Below are 17320 nucleotides of genomic sequence, written 5' to 3'. Positions count from 1 at the left end.
GCTATATGCGCGCTGTTTCGAAATGTAATTTGTTGAGCACCGTAGCCGCCGCAACAGCATTTCCCGTTCGTCCTAAGTTAAGCTAAACCTTCATGAGATGGTGTAAATTCATGAAACTCTCCAGATCAGGCGAGGAAAGAATATATCCGGCTAATAGGAAAGTGTCAGCTTTGTATCATGCACAGCCGATCCTTCTCTCCGATAGTCTTCACTGAATCTCCTACGTAGTTCAAAATATGCAGGAGTTTGACATTGGTACTGATTGGGTCTCGGTTTCGAGTTGGAACTTTATTTATGGAATGATTTTTTATAACCACAATAATACCCCGATTACATTTCGAAGAAATATATGAGTGAAATAGTTGCAAATGGCTGTAATTTCAGAATAATTGCAAATAAAACTAAATTTCTTACTCGTTTCATTCATATTTTTGCAGTGGTAAGCTTTTTCCGAGAAGGTAATGAAGATTTTGTTGTAAGCTACGACTCACTTACGGGTGAAAAAAAGCAAACTGTATCACTTTGCCAGTTCATGAGCTGAATCATAGGTGTCGCATGACTAATTTTGGCTTTGCCGCTAATCGCCAATAGGTGTTATTAAAGCTTCTTTCCAGAGGGAAGGAAAAGATTGAGCTTCGATGATACCGAAGACTCCATATCAAGAAGACTGGCAACTCTGTCCAGAATCCGGAGACAGTAACAGCAACGCCACTTGCGGGTAAAGGTGGTACTTTCCATAGTGATGCACACACATATACATTTTTACATAAAGCTTCCTCCCTTCTTCCAATAGAGGCGCTGTAACCTCTGTCGCTTCTCGTTTGTATGGGGGAAGGAAAGAGATATCAGTCTTCTTGATATGGAGTCTTCGATGATACCCACTGAGACGTCCAAAAAATTGTTTCAAAATCGTTCAACACGGGTCCAACGCTGGACGTTCGTTGAACGGTTATTTGGACGTCGTCCAAATTTGTCCAACGAACGTCCTTCATTGGACGATTTTGAAACCAACCGTTCTTAGAGGGTAGCGTTGAACAAGTGCGTGAGTTACGGCAGGACAAACGGGCAGAGCATTTTTATGAACGAGATCGGGATCTTATCGGTTCCAGTGGCGTTGGTATCGATTTGGTAGATTTTCTTGCAGATCTCGGCGTTTGTATTCCTAAACCGGAATCCTCCTTCAGTTTTATTCAGTGTTGATACGTTGGGTAGTGTTTCCAGGGACATGGAAGATTGGTGTTGAAACCGGTTTAGTTGCTCGGCGTCTAACTCCTCGGTGACAGAGAACAATGGTTTGTTTTAGTGTTGTCTCTCTTCAGATTGCTCCCCAATTGTTTAGCTGGCAGGTCACTGCTGAACTGCGAATCAGCGTAGCGCTTTTTTTGCAGTATTGATCAAGTTGTTGGTTCTACTTTTTTGGAGATATAGCTCTGCCATTGCGCATCTCCTCTGGCACCGTTCGGATTCCGGACATAGTATGAATAGGTGAGGTCCCGAATTGCAATCGCGTTCTGGATTTCGTTCGTTATCCACGGGGTTCGTTTGTCTCGTACACTTATTGTTCTTTCTGGAGCATGCTGATCTAGCAGTGAGCGAAGTTCGTTGTGTAGTAGTTGCGTTTTGTTGTCTATGTTCTCTTCTAAGTAGATGTCCTGGAGGTCTTTAGTTTGGTAGTCTGCTTGCAGCCGTAGGGGATCGATTCCACGGAGATTTCTTATTTGTATCCGTCGTGATGATGCTTCGGGTATACGTGAGTCGGCAATTAGATACACAGCTTCATGATCCGATATCGAATTTGCACTAAGAGTTTTGGATTTCTTGATAAGCTGTGGATGATCGGTTACCAGAAGATCGATCGTAGTAGAACTATGTTCGGTTATCCTAGTAGCTGACGTTGGCAGTACAATGAGATTGAAAGATGTGTGTATTCGTTGTAGCGCGAGCACGTTTGCTGTGGGTTGATTCGCAGCGACGTTGATGTAGTCGCCAACTAGGAAGATCCGGTCAAAATGATATTGCAACAGATCCAGTAAGAGCTTTTCGTTCTGCTGTGCGAAAAGTGTGCTGCAGCTGGCTGGATTATATAAAACTACGATGCAGGTATTTAGTTCTCCGATTTACGCTCGAATGGCTAAAAACTCTAGGCGTTGGTTGATGGGGATTGCAGGATCGAAACAAGATTTCAGAATAGTTGCTGCTTTAATATTTTTACCTCGTCCAGATGAAAGCGAATGTTTAATGAAATTATAGGCGGGGATGCGAACAGGTCCAATTGGGAGCTCTGATTGAGTTTGGTTTCAGTGACTCCGAAAAAATGGCATTGGTCGAGCATTAATTTGAGACCATCGATATGTCGTTCGAGATTACGAACGTTGAGGTGTCCAATTCGAAGTAGTTTTGGGTATGTTGTCATTATGAAATTTAGTGCAGAGAAAGTCGTCGTAGAGGTAGTGCTTTTATGAAGATGATGCGTGGGAGGAGTCTGCGGATACTGCATCGAAGAACACTGATGAGTCGTTGCTGGTCGGGACTGTACCAGCAAGTTCTATTAGTTCGTTGAAGTTGTTGATCGGTGTGTAATCTTGTTGGCCATGTAGGAGAATGGAGACGGTATTGTTTCTTATGTAATCGTCTCGCTCCGTGGCTTTTTTTTAATTTTTACCCGATTCTGAAGTCACTTCAGGTAACGTAAGACGCCCATTAAACGGCAACAAGGAATCTAATCTCACTCCACCCCCCTTATCGGTTATATTTATCGGATCGGAAAAATTAGTCTCGCGATGTGTATTGAAGGAGGCAGAATGAAGCAGTTCAACTTATCCGGAAAAAATAAACGCCGAGTGATCAGCTTCTCGCGTGAGAACTGCGAGGCCAGACTTAGAATTCGGATTACCTATGAAAATAAGGATCATGCTGACAAACAAGTGCACGACACTTTCTGTGTGGTATGCAACGTGAGGCGAATAATCTCACCTCGCCCCACGTGACTTGCCACCCGATTCTGAAGTCACTTCTGGCGACGTGAGTTGACGTGTTACATAATTTTCCTAACATTTTTAATAAGTCTATAAGGATAAAAAGAATAAACGCATATCTATTTGTATCATCTATTGTAACGAGTTTAATTAAAGTTTGTTGCTGTACATCCATACTGAAATCCTTAATAGCTAATGATGAATTATTTTTTGCATTTGTCCTTAATTGTATATTTATCGTAAACTTTTGTTGGATCGTAAGGCTCCCAGCGAGAAGCAGGAAAAATGTGCTTATTTCTTTCATACCAAGATCGCAAAAGAACTTTTCCTGCGTGTGATTCTTCTTTCTCAACTGTTGCGTCGCTAATCATTCGAATATCATCTTTGCTGCAATGAACAACATTAATTAGATAACAGTAGTCCACAATGTAATTAGATCGTACACATCAAAATTGAACAATGGACCACTTTTTCCGCGTGCTTTCGTTACGATGAAATCGTAAAAAGTGTAATGATGTGGAAGAATTAAATCCTCCTTCACGTACATAAGCTGATCAGCCATGACAGTTTTCAGCTCGCTAAATTCTTTACGAAGCATTTCGAGACATTTCTGTAAAAATTGATAAATTGAATTTCCTTTCTTCATCGTGACACATTTGCGATGCCCTGAGCCATCCCAGTAACTGAATGTAATCATTATTTCCTGATCTTTGAGGGTAGCCTGCTTCATCGCCCATTCTTGGCGAAGCTCCTCCCTCAAAGTATTGTCCATCTCTTCCCGTTCCCGATCCGGTAGGAATGAAGTATCTACATCTGGATTCTTCCTAATTTTCTTTATTTTATTCTCGTTGCGTTCCTCCGTTTGCCACTTTTTTGGTCTAATATCAAGCTTTTCGTCTTCTTCTATCTCATCGTCCTCACTATCGTTTGGATTAAACGATAAAGCTTGAATTTGTCGCTTTTGACGATCTTTTTCTGCTTGTTTGGCCTCAAGAGCTCGCAACTTCTCGCGGTCTTTTTCTTCTTTCTTCTGAGCCAACTTTTTTTCGCGCTCGCGGACTATGTCCTCTTGCTTCTGTTTCATCTCATCAAGCGTAACCAACCCAATAGTTGATGTTTTGAGTTGCTGTTCCACGGCGTCATAATGAGTGGCAAATTTGTTTTCAATATTGCTTACTTTCAAGTCCTCTTCTATCTTTTTTTTACGAAATTCGATCTCTTGCTGGGCAATCTCCCGCTTTTTCATTAATTGCATTGCACGACCGCCCTCACTAGCCGCTCCCTTGTAGTACGCCATTATGACACAAAAGTTAATGCCGGCCGAATCTTATCGTCTGTAAATATCTAATACATTAAGTGAGAAAACTTTAATAAACTATTCATTATTCACAATCAAAAGGTATAGCTAACAAACCAAATTACTTAGGCTTACTCCTTCCTTTTTGCACAAGCACTAGTTCAACTCAAGAATATGAAAACTTGTAGATTATTTAAACTATTTTATTTACTGTTGCGTTGCAATTTACAATTAAACACAATGATTAAATCAAATTTTGTTTACGTTTCATTGATTTTCTATATAATTTACTTGACATGACCGACATGACATGGAGCAAAATACACTGTTTTACATACACGCTTATCCTAAAGTTACTATATTAAGCGTTAGACGCAGCGATGCCAGATTTACAGACATGTCTGTATTTTACAGACTTTTGATGGTCTCCTACAGACGTAATCAGAAATCTACAGACTTTTAAAAGAGTAATAGTATTTAAGAAAATTGCACTTGAATAATTTTATCCGAATGCGAGTGATTCCTTCACAATAGTTTACAAATTTCAAGCTACTTTTAAAGTAATAACGTAGTGTAAATAAAGATTAAACAACCGTCTACAGACTTTTACAGACATTTTCATTATTCTTCTACAGACATTTCACAAAAACATGTGGCATCGCTGGTTAGACGAACACAAAAATCGGAAACCCAAAGAGAATAGGGAAAGAGACGAAGAGTGAAAATCAGTCAAAACGGCAACACTCCCTTTATGATGATTTCAACACTAGAATTTTGGCAACCGCTTCCACAGGCAGCACTTTAAATGACTCCTATTATGTTTTGAAAACAAACCGTATGTCGATCGTTGGATTTGTTTATCAAACGATGCGCATTTCGAAACAAAGACATGAAATAATTTTAAAGCTTGTTTTTACTCATACATATACTCTAGAATGCACCTCACAATCACGATTGAACCAAATTCTGACGAAAATTGACATTTCTTTTTTGATAGATGTACAATACTTATCTCCTCCAACTGAGGCGTGAGTAATGTTTATTTACATTGCACGATTGGTCTGCTCAATAAGGTATTTTTGGCTTCACACTATTCGTCTCTTTCCCTATTCTCTTTGCGGAAACCTAGCAGCTCTTACCCAGTAAACGAAATGGCGGCTAGGCGTGTTAAAATACATGCTGGCGAGCGGTAGACTATTGAAACATTGTTCTAGGCAACCCGCCCTGATAGTGTGGGTACCCAGTGAGCAAATTTTCTGGCAAAGACCGCTCTGCTAGATTTCTGTAAGTCCTTGTTTGGCAGCCCTGTCAGATTTCTGCGCGTACCCTCCCACTGAGACGTCCAAAAAATTGTTTCAAAATCGTTCAACATGGGTCCAACCAAGGTGTTTAGAGTTCTAAGGTGATTCGTCTTTGGCAGTAACTAGGTGAGGAGTGAGGTAAGCGTGCAGCAGACTGCGGGGAAGAAAAATGACAGCCAACAACTTTGTTTACCCACTGAAATCCGAGCAAGCAAATGGAGAGAACTAGTAAACAATGTTGTTAGCTGTCGTTTCTAAAACCAACATGGCTGATCGGCGTTTTTGAGGATCGTATCACCTGAGAATAAAAACTCCTTGGGTCCAACGATGGAGGTTCGTTGAACGGTTATTTGGACGTTGTCCAAATTGGTCCAACGGACGTCCTTCATTGGACGATTTTGAAACCAACCGTTCTTAGAGGGCTGTCGGGTGAGTTGAGCTAGGGCGAACTCGGTTTCGCTCACATTTTCTGGCAAATTTTGACAGGAACCGAGCATAACCCTGGCATAACTCGGACATAAACTGTGCAAAGATCCTGACAATTCCTACCTGGTAGAATTTAGCACGAATCGAGCAAAACATCTGACAAAGATGTGGAAGGAAGCGTGCAGAGATCTTGGTGGTACATTTCTGGCTGAATTCTGGATAAAAGTGAGCAGCATCGGTTGGTTTAACCACAGATAACAGTCGTTTAGGCTAGAACAAAATTTCTTCAAAAACCTGTGTAAACTTTCAAATTGATAAACGTTGGAAATCCGTGTTTCACTATTGCCATCTGCGCAACTGTTTGCTACACGTGTTTGACAGCTGCACTCTAATTGCATTGTATCGATCACTGCGCCATCTACAAACGTTTGCCAAACGTATTTCAGACGTCTGATTTATTCGGAATTTCAGTTCCGGGTATTTACACACGATTCAAATCGAGCCAAAACGTCTGTTATCTGTGGTTTAACCGCTTCTGTCAGAAACGGTTGTTGCATTTGAGCGAATTCGTTGCCAGAATTCTCGCACAAATCGCGCAAAATGCTCGCAGAAACTCTGCCAGCATCAAATTCGCTTTGCTCAAGCGTGGCAAGCAGAAAGTTAGCAAAAGTTGAGCAAAGCGAAATTGATGCTGGCAGAGTTTCTGCGAGCATTTTGCGCGATTTGTGCGAGAATTCTGGCAACGAATTCGCTCAAATGCAACAACCATTTCGGACAGAAGTGGTTGAACCAACCGATGCTGCTCACTTTTATCCAGAATTCAGCCAGAAATGTACCACCAAGATCTCTGCACGCTTCCTGCCACATCTTTGTCAGATGTTTTGCTCGATTCGTGCTGAATTCTACCAGGTAGGAATTGCCAGGATCTTTGCACAGTTTATGTCGGAGTTAGGCTAGCGTTTAGCTCGGTTCCAGTCAAAATTTGTCAGAAAACGCGAGCGAAACCGAGTTCGCCCTAGCTCAACTAATCCGACAGGATACGCGCAGAAATCTGACAGGGCTGCCAAACCAAGACTTACAGAAATCTAGCAGTGCGGTCTCTGCCAGAAAATTTGCTTACTGGGCGCTTTCTGCTTCCCACGGTGACTGGGTATTTCAGGAAAAACACTGGCATCCCATGTAAATGTTCAAGCTCTAGCTTAATAATTTCATTGTCGTCGTAAGAACGTTATATGCACGAATAGAGAAACCAATTCGAAGATCTGATGGTATGATTTCATACTTTTGCGAATATCTCTTTTTATTACAAAAAATGGTTCTTTTCGTTGCTCTACACTCGATAACACAAGATAAGAGTAAAACTGTTATGACCATAATCATAATACCTTTTTCCATATACATCCAAAGAGAACATGTTATGTGACCTTCATTGGACGATTTTGAAACCAACCGTTCTTAGAGGGCTGTCGGGTGAGTTGAGCTAGGGCGAACTCGGTTTCGCTCACATTTTCTGGCAAATTTTGACAGGAACTGAGCATAACCCTGGCATAACTCGGTCATAAACTGTGCAAAGATCCTGACAATTCCTACCTGGTAGAATTTAGCACGAATCGAGCAAAACATCTGACAAAGATGTGGAAGGAAGCGTGCAGAGATCTTGGTGGTACATTTCTGGCTGAATTCTGGATAAAAGTGAGCAGCATCGGTTGGTTTAACCACAGATAACAGTCGTTTAGGCTAGAACAAAATTTCTTCAAAAACCTGTGTAAACTTTCAAATTGATAAACGTTGGAAATCCGTGTTTCACTATTGCCATCTGCGCAACTGTTTGCTACACGTGTTTGACAGCTGCACTCTAATTGCATTGTATCGATCACTGCGCCATCTACAAACGTTTGCCAAACGTATTTCAGACGTCTGATTTATTCGGAATTTCAGTTCCGGGTATTTACACACGATTCAAATCGAGCCAAAACGTCTGTTATCTGTGGTTTAACCGCTTCTGTCAGAAACGGTTGTTGCATTTGAGCGAATTCGTTGCCAGAATTCTCGCACAAATCGCGCAAAATGCTCGCAGAAACTCTGCCAGCATCAAATTCGCTTTGCTCAACTTTTGTTAACGCCAGCGTGGCAATCATCATCGTAACCTGAGAGCATATAAGGAGAGTGACGACACTGGAACAATGATTATTTGTCAGTATCATTCCAAAATCCATGTATTTTGAGAGGTCGTTTGTTCGTTCGGAATATTACTGACAGATAATCATGACAGTTGTCTTCACTCTCCTTACATTCACTCTGATCGTAACTAAAATGCTTTTACTAAAAAATGAGTAAAAGTTGTTTGATAGTTCAATATGATGTCTGATCGAAGTAGGTCGTCACCAAAGAGAATAGGGAAAGAGACGAATAGTGTGAAGCCAAAAATACCTTATTGAGCAGACCAATCGTGCAATGTAAATAAACATTACTCATGCCTGAGTTAGAGGAGATAAGTATTGTACATCTATCAAAAAAGAAATTTGAGTTTTCGTCAGAATTTAGTTCAATCGTGATTGTAAGGTACATTCTAGAGTATATGTAGGAGTAAAAACAAGCTTTAGAATTATTTCATGTCTTTGTTTCGGAATGCACATCTTTTGATAGACAAAACCAACGATCGACGTACGGTTTGTTTTTTAAAATATAATAGGAGTCATTTAAAGTGCTGCCTGTGGAAGCGGTTACCAAAATTCTAGTGTTAAAATCATCATAAAGGGAGTGTTGCCGTTTTGACTGATTTTCACTCTTCGTCTCTTTCCCTATTCTCTTTGGTCGTCACCATCCGACATCGGTACTACATCATTCCAACCCAGTCAGCGTGGCAAGCAGAAAGTAAGCAAAAGTTGAGCAAAGCGAAGTTGATGCTGGTAGAGTTTCTGCGAGCATTTTGTGCGAGAATTCTGGCAACGAATTCGCTCAAATTCAACAACCGTTTCTGACAGAAGTGGTTAAACCAATCGATGCTGCTCACTTTTATCGAAGACTGCATACCAAGAAGACTGGCAACTCTGTCCGGAATCGGGAGACAGTAACAGCCACGCCACTTGCGGGTAAAGGTGGTACTTCCCATAGTGATGCACACACACATATACACTTTTACATTAAGCTTCCTACCTTCCTCCAATAGAGGCACTGTAACCTCTGTCGCTTCTCGTTTGTATGGGGAACGGAAAGAGATATCAGTCTTCTTAATATGTAGTCTTCGCTTTTATCCAGAATTGTACGACCAAGATCTCTGCACGCTTCCTGCGACACCCACTGAGACGTCCAAAAAATTGTTTCAAAATCGTTCAACACGGGTCCAACGATGGACGTTTGTTGAACGGTTATTTGGACGTTGTCCAAATTCGTCCAACGAACGTCCTTTATTGGACAATTTTGAAACCAACCGTTCTTAGAGGGCATCTTTGTCAGATATTTTGCTCGATTCGTACTAAATTTCACCAGGTAGGAATTGCCAGGATCTTTGCACCCTTTATGTCCGAGTTATGCCAGAGTTTTGCTCGGTTCCTGTCAAAATTTGCCAGAAAACGCGAGCGAAACCGAGTTCGCCCTAGCTCAACTAACTCGACAGGATACGCGCAGAAATGTGACAGGGCTGCCAAACCAAGACTTACAGAAATCTAGCAGAGCGGTCTCTGCCAGAAAATTTGCTCAATGGGATAACCGATGCTGCTCTTTTATCCAGAATCCAGCCAGAAATGTACGGCCAAGATCTCTGCACGCTTCCTGCGACACCCACTGAGACGTCCAAAAAATTGTTTCAAAATCGTTCAACACGGGTCCAACGATGGACGTTTGTTGAACGGTTATTTGGACGTTGTCCAAATTCGTCCAACGAACGTCCTTTATTGGACAATTTTGAAACCAACCGTTCTTAGAGGGCATCTTTGTCAGATGTTTTGCACGATTCGTGCTAAATTCTACCAGGTAGGAATTGCCAGGATCTTTGCACAGTTTATGTCTGAGTTATGCCAGAGTTTTGCTCGGTTCTTGTCAAAATTTGCCAGAAAACGCGAGCGAAACTGAGTTCGCCCTAGCAGGATACGCGCAGAAATCTGACAGGGCTGCCAACCAAGACTTACAGAAATCTAGCATAGCGGTCTCTGTCAGAAAATTTGGTGCCTGGGGACTACTTTCTCCTACTTTTACTCATTTTTCACATTGTAAGCACAGAGAATAGACGTCCATCTTCAGCATTCAACTTGTGTAAAATCTCTAACGGTTTCGAATGTAGTTGGGATATCCAAACCAGGTGCGCTACTGTCATGTTTTTATGGCTGAGTTCGACAGAATTGACAACGGTTATTCCTCTACCCAGTCAAACTAGTCCGGAACCGTTTCGGACTTCCAGTATAAATTCCAACTCAAATGCATCAACCGATAGAGTCGGAATCGGTCGTTTTCTTTGAGCAAGATTCCACCCTGAATCCATTCAGGATTTCGAACCGGTTCCGGTATGGATTTGACGGATAGTTGGGATAGATTGGTGTGGCGGCGCTAGTGTTTATCGTATATTAATTCAAATGTTTACACACGTTTTTTAAATATTTTTGTTCGATCATGGATGTCTGTTCTCTGTGCCTGTAGTAAAGAGGACGCTCAAAGCAAATAGGAAAAGGGACACTAAAATACCTAAACACTGGTGGAATGAGCAGGTGGAAGACGCTTGGTTAAAGAAAACAGAAGCGAGAAGGCAATTTAATAGAATATCGAGCCAAACAAATCTAATTGAATTCAAGAAGAGAGCTGCTGCCTTTCAAAGGTTGAAGAGAGAAGAAATAAAAAATAAAATACATGAATTTCCAAACGAGATAAACTCCTTCGCCAGTTCCAAGGAGCTGTGTGAGAAAGTTGGAAGGCTGACAGGAAAATGGATTAAAAAGAAGGAAAACAACGTAATGAACGATGATAAAGAAGCTGCAGAGGCTTTTCTAGACGAGCACTTTGGTCGACACGATCCACAACCGTGGATAGTGCCAATAACATGGAAGACAGGCGATATAATGGACAAAGACAGATGGAACAGCATACTTTCAAAAAAAACCAAACCATCGTCCCCAGGAGAGGACCGGATCACGTATGAAATGCTACGAAAACTGAACCCAAAGGTCGTCGACAATCTGTTAATCGAGGTAAATGCAATGTGGAAAAGAGGATACCCAGAAGACGTCTTAAAATCTATACGGATTGTGGCAATCCCGAAACCTGGTCGGGATCCTACAAGCCCATCGGGAAAGAGGCCCATCAGCCTGGTGCCTACAATAACAAAAGTTATCTACACAGCAATTCTAGAGAGATTAGATAGGATGACCATATCAGACGAGTAAAAAACCAGGACAGTCGAAAGGGTACTGATTCCCCCCGTTACCTTTCAATCGACATTGCCTTTTCCGCATGTTTTCGTCAGTTAAAAAGTTCTGGGGTCTGGCAGGCAGAGCTTGGACAGTAAAAAAGTTATGGGAGTCTAGGAGAAAGAGCTCTGCCAGAAAGTCTTTCATCGGAATTCCACAGTGGCAGTTCTTGCTACACCACCATAAGCAAACGTTTAATGCTGAGATGGTCTGTGCAGTACCGGCGAAGAGTTTTCAGTACTAAAAACACGACATGGACGTAAATCAGAAACATCAGTGATCCCAAGTAGCTTCCCTGCGCTATGCCTGGCAATCTCCGTTGACAACCATTATCTCTCGACTTGAGAGCTGCAAAACCTACCGTTGTTACCAAAAATTTCTCCGTTTAATCGATTGTTATATGAAAACTGGCGGATAGCTTGGTGTAAATAATATCAGTTTGAGCCCGAGCTTGAAAAAATTGACATCCCTGCGTGAACTTGAAAGAAAACAAATTTCAATTCATGCACGTCACGATGAAAGAAATGTTTAGTTCGTTTCCCTCTTCATTCGTTCTTCCGACACAACGCATTCAGGTTCCATTCTACCTATGAGAGGTATTATCACAGAGTACAGACATCCATGATCGAACAAAAATATTTAAAAAACGTGTATAAACATTTGAATTAATATACGAAAAACACTAGCGCCGCCACACCAACCTATCCCAACTATCCATGAAATCGATTCTGGAACCGGTTCGAAATCCTGGATGGATTCTACATGGAATCTAGCTCAAAGAAAACAACCGATTCCGACTCTATCGGTTGACGCATTTGAGCTGGAATTCATGCTGGAAGTCCGAATCGGTTCCGGACTAGTTTGACTGGGTAGAGGAATAACCGCTGTCAATTCTGTCGAACTCAGCCACAAAAAAACATGACGACAGTAGCGCACCTGGTTTAGATATCCAAACTACCTTCGAAACCGTTAGAGATTTTACACAAGTTGAATGCTGAAGATGGACGTCTGTTCTCTGTGGTATTATTGAGCAAAAGTGTACCAGATATAGATTATGCAGTTTACGTACGCTCGAATATGTAGAAGATGCCAGCTTCTGCCTTCAAACTTTCCACATAAAAACAAATAAATGCTTTAGTTGGTGAAGTAATTTATATTTCCTCTGCACTCAAGCGTTCCATTCTGCATGAAGTTTCAGTCAGTTGGGAAGTTAATGAATGAGGGAGGTGGTGATTCTGAGTTTTGGTTTCGTTAAATATAAGCAGAAATAAGTAACTGATTTTGAAATTTCGCAGAACGTATTTGAGCGCGACATTACATACTCCCTGCTATGTTGTTCGTCCGCATTTTTTGACTGAGGTAGGATGCTACACTCGGCGATTCGTCGCTGTTCAGCGTCCAGGCGTGAAGGCATGTTAATCGTCCATTAGATATTTCACACGCATTTTATTCGACGCTCCTTAATGTATTACCTGCGCCGTAGAACTTTTAATATTATCAATGAGTAAATAAAAATAAATAAATCGAATTTTATTGTATATCCATTGGATCTTGTATACGCGATTTGTTACTTTGCCTAAAGATCTTATTTCTTGTTGAAAATCTATTTATTTCATTGCCTCTTGTTGCTTGTGGATCACTTAGTCTGCTTTCTCTAGGTTTATCGTTCATGCTATTCTCGCTGTTAATGTTGTATGGGCTTTCACGATTACCTGGTTTGAGTTGCTTGTGGGGCCTACGGGTCACGATCGCGTATCCATGTTCTTTGTTATTTACTTTATTATCGGTGGTGCTGGCAGTTGTTTGGGAAGTAGTAGGCACATCACAATGATCGTTCACGCTGTGCGTTCGTTCGTACGTTCTGTTGTTCTAGTATTCGTTGGTGCCTGAGCTGCAACTCCGGTGGTTTGTGATTTAGTTGATGTTGATGAAGGGCTGTGTGATAGGTATGCTTGCAGTTGATATTGCTTCGTTAGAGGTTTGTGTACATGGTTTCTCGTAGTGTGTCTTCTTGTGTAACAACGTAGGGCACGCAGGGGTCTGTCCTTCATATGTGCACAGCGTGATTTGAGATTTGGTCACGCGTTTTGCTTTAAATTGAAAGTTCAGATATGAAGGAATAGGTCACTCGCATTCTCACAAAACAAAAACCGTTGGAAATACCTAAATTTTCTCCGGGTTTTAAACTAAAAGGATTTCACCGTTACGTGACGGTTGTAATAAATTTATTGATAATACCCAGGTGTAGATTGTGCAGTGGCATATCAATCTTATCTTTGTCAATATAAATGGGTATCTTGGTCCTAACATTATCATGCTCAACGACGTATTACATGTTGTCTTACATTGCGTAGCTTTCCGTTATAGCCAAAGTTTTAAATGTTATCAGTAACGAGTGTGGTGAGCTTGTATAACGACGACTTCTATTAGTCTAAACTGCATTTGCAAATTTGCTGTTGAGTTTCAAACATTGAAATGAATTATCGATATCGCATCGATGAAAGTAACGGTGGTTTATTGTTCACACTGGCTTTGGACGAAATTTATTATTCGATTGCTTTGCTTGTTTATAGTACTGGCACGGTACATATAGACAGCAGACTTTAGGTAGAAACGTTCGTTTGATTCACTGCACTGTTGACAAGCAGAGCGACTGATTAGGTGCTATTTTTCTTTTTATGGAATGGATTTCCAGTAAGAAAAAAAAGCCACTAGCAAGAGAACTCAAGTAGAAGCAGAAGCACCAAAATGCCGATGTGTCTTTTCAGAGGTACTAAAGGGAATTGAATGACGATTTAAGCCGAGAAGAAGCGCTGGTAACCATTGGGAGATTAAAAAAACATCGGAAGGTACAATTGGGAGATTCGACTATATTAAGTTTTGTTTGTCGCATTCCGATTGAGGATGAGTATACGTTGCAGTTATGGTTGCGGTCGGTCGTTACTGCGATCTAGAGCATAGTGAAAATCGAAGACTGAATAGATAGAAATATATTATTAGGTGCTATTTTTCTTTTTATGGAATGGATTTCCAGTAAGACGAAAAAAGCCACTAGCAAGAGAACTGAAGTAGAAGCAGCAGCACCAAAATGCCGATGTGTCTTTTCGGAGGTACCAAAGGGAATTCTTCGGGTCCCGGATTGAATGACGATTCAAGCCGAGAAGAAGCGCTGGTAATCATTGTTTCATCGATATTGACGAGGCACTCTTGGGAGATTAAAAAAACATCGGAAGGTACAATTGGGAGATTCGACTATATTAAGTTTTGTTTGTCGCATTCTGATTGAGGATGAGTATACGTTGCAGTTATGGTTGCGGTCGGTCGTTACCGCGATCTAGAGCATAGTGAAAATCGAAGACTGAATAGATAGAAATATATTAGGCTTACAGGAGAAATACCAGGACAAATTAAGCATTTTACTCGACTTCCCAGGACACCAGGACAGTCAATGCAAAACCAGGACATGTCCTGGGAAACCAGGACGTATGGTCACCCTAGATTAGAGACATTTATGGACGAAAAAAACATTCTACCAACAACATCTTTTGGTTTCAGAAAAGGTCTTTCTACCAACACAGGTCTGGCTTTTGTGGTGAACGCAGTAAAAAGCTTCAAACGACAAAGCATGAAAGTAGCTCTAATATGTGTTGATTTGAGCAACGCATTTAACGCAGTTAAACCAAACCTACTGGAGAACACGCTCGTCGAGCTGAACGTCCCAGCGGAACTAACCACTTGGATAGCGAGCTTTCTGCAGAACATACGATTAAGCCTACAAATACGCGAATCGACTATCTCGAGAACCATCAACAATGGGTTACCTCAAGGTGATATCCTCTCACCGACGCTGTTTAACATTTACACCCTATGTCTGCATAACATAGATGATGACGATGTTATTCTAGTTCAGTATGCTGACGATTTCGGTATCCTGGTACAGGGCAGAACATTAGAAGGCTTAAACAATGCCGCCCAAAACTATATAGATAGATTGGTAGAAGCGGCAGAGGCTCTCAATCTCACGATAAACGCAGACAAGACTAAGGCAATATTATTCCACAACAGTACCAACGTGGTGATCGTCAAAATAAATGGAACCCAATTAGAAACAGTGAAAGTACATCGTCTTCTTGGAGTATACATCGACAGTAATTTAAGTTTCGGAGCTAACACCAGAGAAGAAGCAAGGAAGGTCAACGACCGCCTCAACATGCTAAAAATTATAAGTGGAATCCGAACGGAAGCACATCCACCAACAATGGCAAACATATATGTATAAAGCCTTGGTCAGAAGCGTACTAGAGTATGGATGTGGTGTGCAGAACAATGCCAATACTACAAACAAGGAAGCTTGAAGTCGTGAACAACCAGTGTTTGAGAAAAATAACTGGCTGTACCAAAAGTACCCCACTCAATGCTTTAACAATGCTAGCCGGTCAATATCCGTTTCACCTTAGGCAGGAGCTTGTAGCAAATCAAGAAATTGTTAGATCTTTCAGCAGGGAAAACGCTGTAGCCATCCAACTCAGACGTCTGGAAATCCCGGAAGGTACGGACCTGGAAAAGTACAGTTATTTAGAAAGGATATATTTGAAAAACAAATCTGTTTTCGACAACATCATGTGAACTGGAAGATTAAACCAAGTCACGGTTAAGGTCCACCCAAACTTGGAAGGTTTAACCACCGTCAAAAACGAAACAAATCCTTTCAAAATGAAGCAACTGGCACTGTTCACTATGAACCATAAGTACCGCGGAAGAAAGCGCATATTTACAGATGCTTCAAAGGATGGCGAGAGATGCGCGGTCGAAATATACCTGGAGGCCTGTAAAAAACGGTATTATTATAAATTGGAACAGGAAGTATCACGGCAGCAGAAGTAACGGCAATCAGAAAAGCACTGTCCTTCGTCGAGCAGATGCAGCTACAGGAATGTGTGGTGTACACAGACTCGAAGTCGGTTTGTATAATATTGGAAAATGCAATAGATGGTAGAATTGGTTCAAAAATTGTAGTAGAAACACTACAGATTGCTCATCGGTACGGCGTTATTATACAGTGGATCCCAAGTCATGTGGCGATCGAAGGAAACGAGGTAGCAGACAAGTTGCCAAAGCAGGACTGTCCGATGAAACACCAACATACGGTAATGGATTATTTCCAAAAAATGCACTTTACCGATTCAATTTAAAAACTCAGCAAGCTGCCAAAGAATGGTACCAAGAATATTCCACAGAAAAGGGTAAGCGGTTCCACGAAATTTTCGCAGAATTCTCGACGGAGCCCTGGTATTACCGGTTGAACATATTCGGCTAACAAATCGTTTGATGGCTGGTCACGACTTCTCCAAGTTCTGGCTGGCAAAAATGAAGATTATTGATGAATCGGACTGCGAGATGTGCGAAGTCCCTGAAACGTCAGAGCACGCAATTGTTCACTGTCCCAAGCACGGTTTCCTGAGATCGAAATTTCAATTCGAGCGACAATTTCTAATGCTGATTTCGGTTTTAGATCAGAGTCGCCCTACACTGAAAAAAATCCAAACGTTAATTCTATTTTCTGCAAACCGCTTAAAATTCATATGAAGAAGAAACGCTATTGTTATCACGCGCACACATACCTTCTATGTGTCAACTGTATAGACTATGTATGCGCACACATAAGTTATATGTGCATATTGTTATAGAATGGAGTTTTATGTGCCCAATAGTTATGAAATGTGAATGTAAGATTAATATTTCTTGTAAATACACACATTAGGTTTATGTGTCAGCAAATAGTGTCTATATGCCTCCGTTAATTGCAAAAATCTATGTGTAAAATCAATAGGCATAACGTTTACTTTTTTTTGAGTGTAGGTTTGCTCTAATATTTACAAAATCTATACAAAAGTGACAGCTCAGAGCAAACCTAGAGCGACACGA

At 41.2% G+C, this 17320-nt stretch overlaps 1 protein-coding gene across 4 annotated transcripts; it reads right to left on the bottom strand.

Annotated features, from left to right (window-relative positions):
* Positions 1–3095: 3095 nt before the first annotated feature.
* LOC131677893 (protein FAM50 homolog) lies at positions 3096–16892 on the bottom strand. 4 transcript variants are annotated; one of them, XM_058957989.1, is made up of 3 exons: positions 15217–16892; positions 3419–4319; positions 3096–3362 (listed from the first exon to the last, which is right to left on the bottom strand). In XM_058957989.1, the coding sequence occupies exons 2-3, from the start codon at positions 4270–4272 to the stop codon at positions 3179–3181; spliced, it is 1038 nt and encodes a 345-aa protein (XP_058813972.1). In that variant the 5' UTR covers positions 4273–4319; positions 15217–16892; the 3' UTR covers positions 3096–3178. The 4 variants fall into 4 exon arrangements, with proteins under 4 accessions (XP_058813972.1, XP_058813971.1, XP_058813969.1 ...); XM_058957988.1 differs by lacking the exon at positions 15217–16892 and adding an exon at positions 4398–4630 and having other exon boundaries at positions 3419–4340; XM_058957986.1 differs by lacking the exon at positions 15217–16892 and adding an exon at positions 4390–4627.
* Positions 16893–17320: the final 428 nt, after the last annotated feature.

Source organism: Topomyia yanbarensis, chromosome 1 (genome assembly GCF_030247195.1).
Source record: "Topomyia yanbarensis strain Yona2022 chromosome 1, ASM3024719v1, whole genome shotgun sequence".
Lineage (NCBI taxonomy): Eukaryota > Metazoa > Arthropoda > Insecta > Diptera > Culicidae > Topomyia > Topomyia yanbarensis.
The sequence above is the reverse complement of the archived record's forward strand: the minus strand, read 5'-3'. Positions and strand labels throughout refer to the sequence as shown.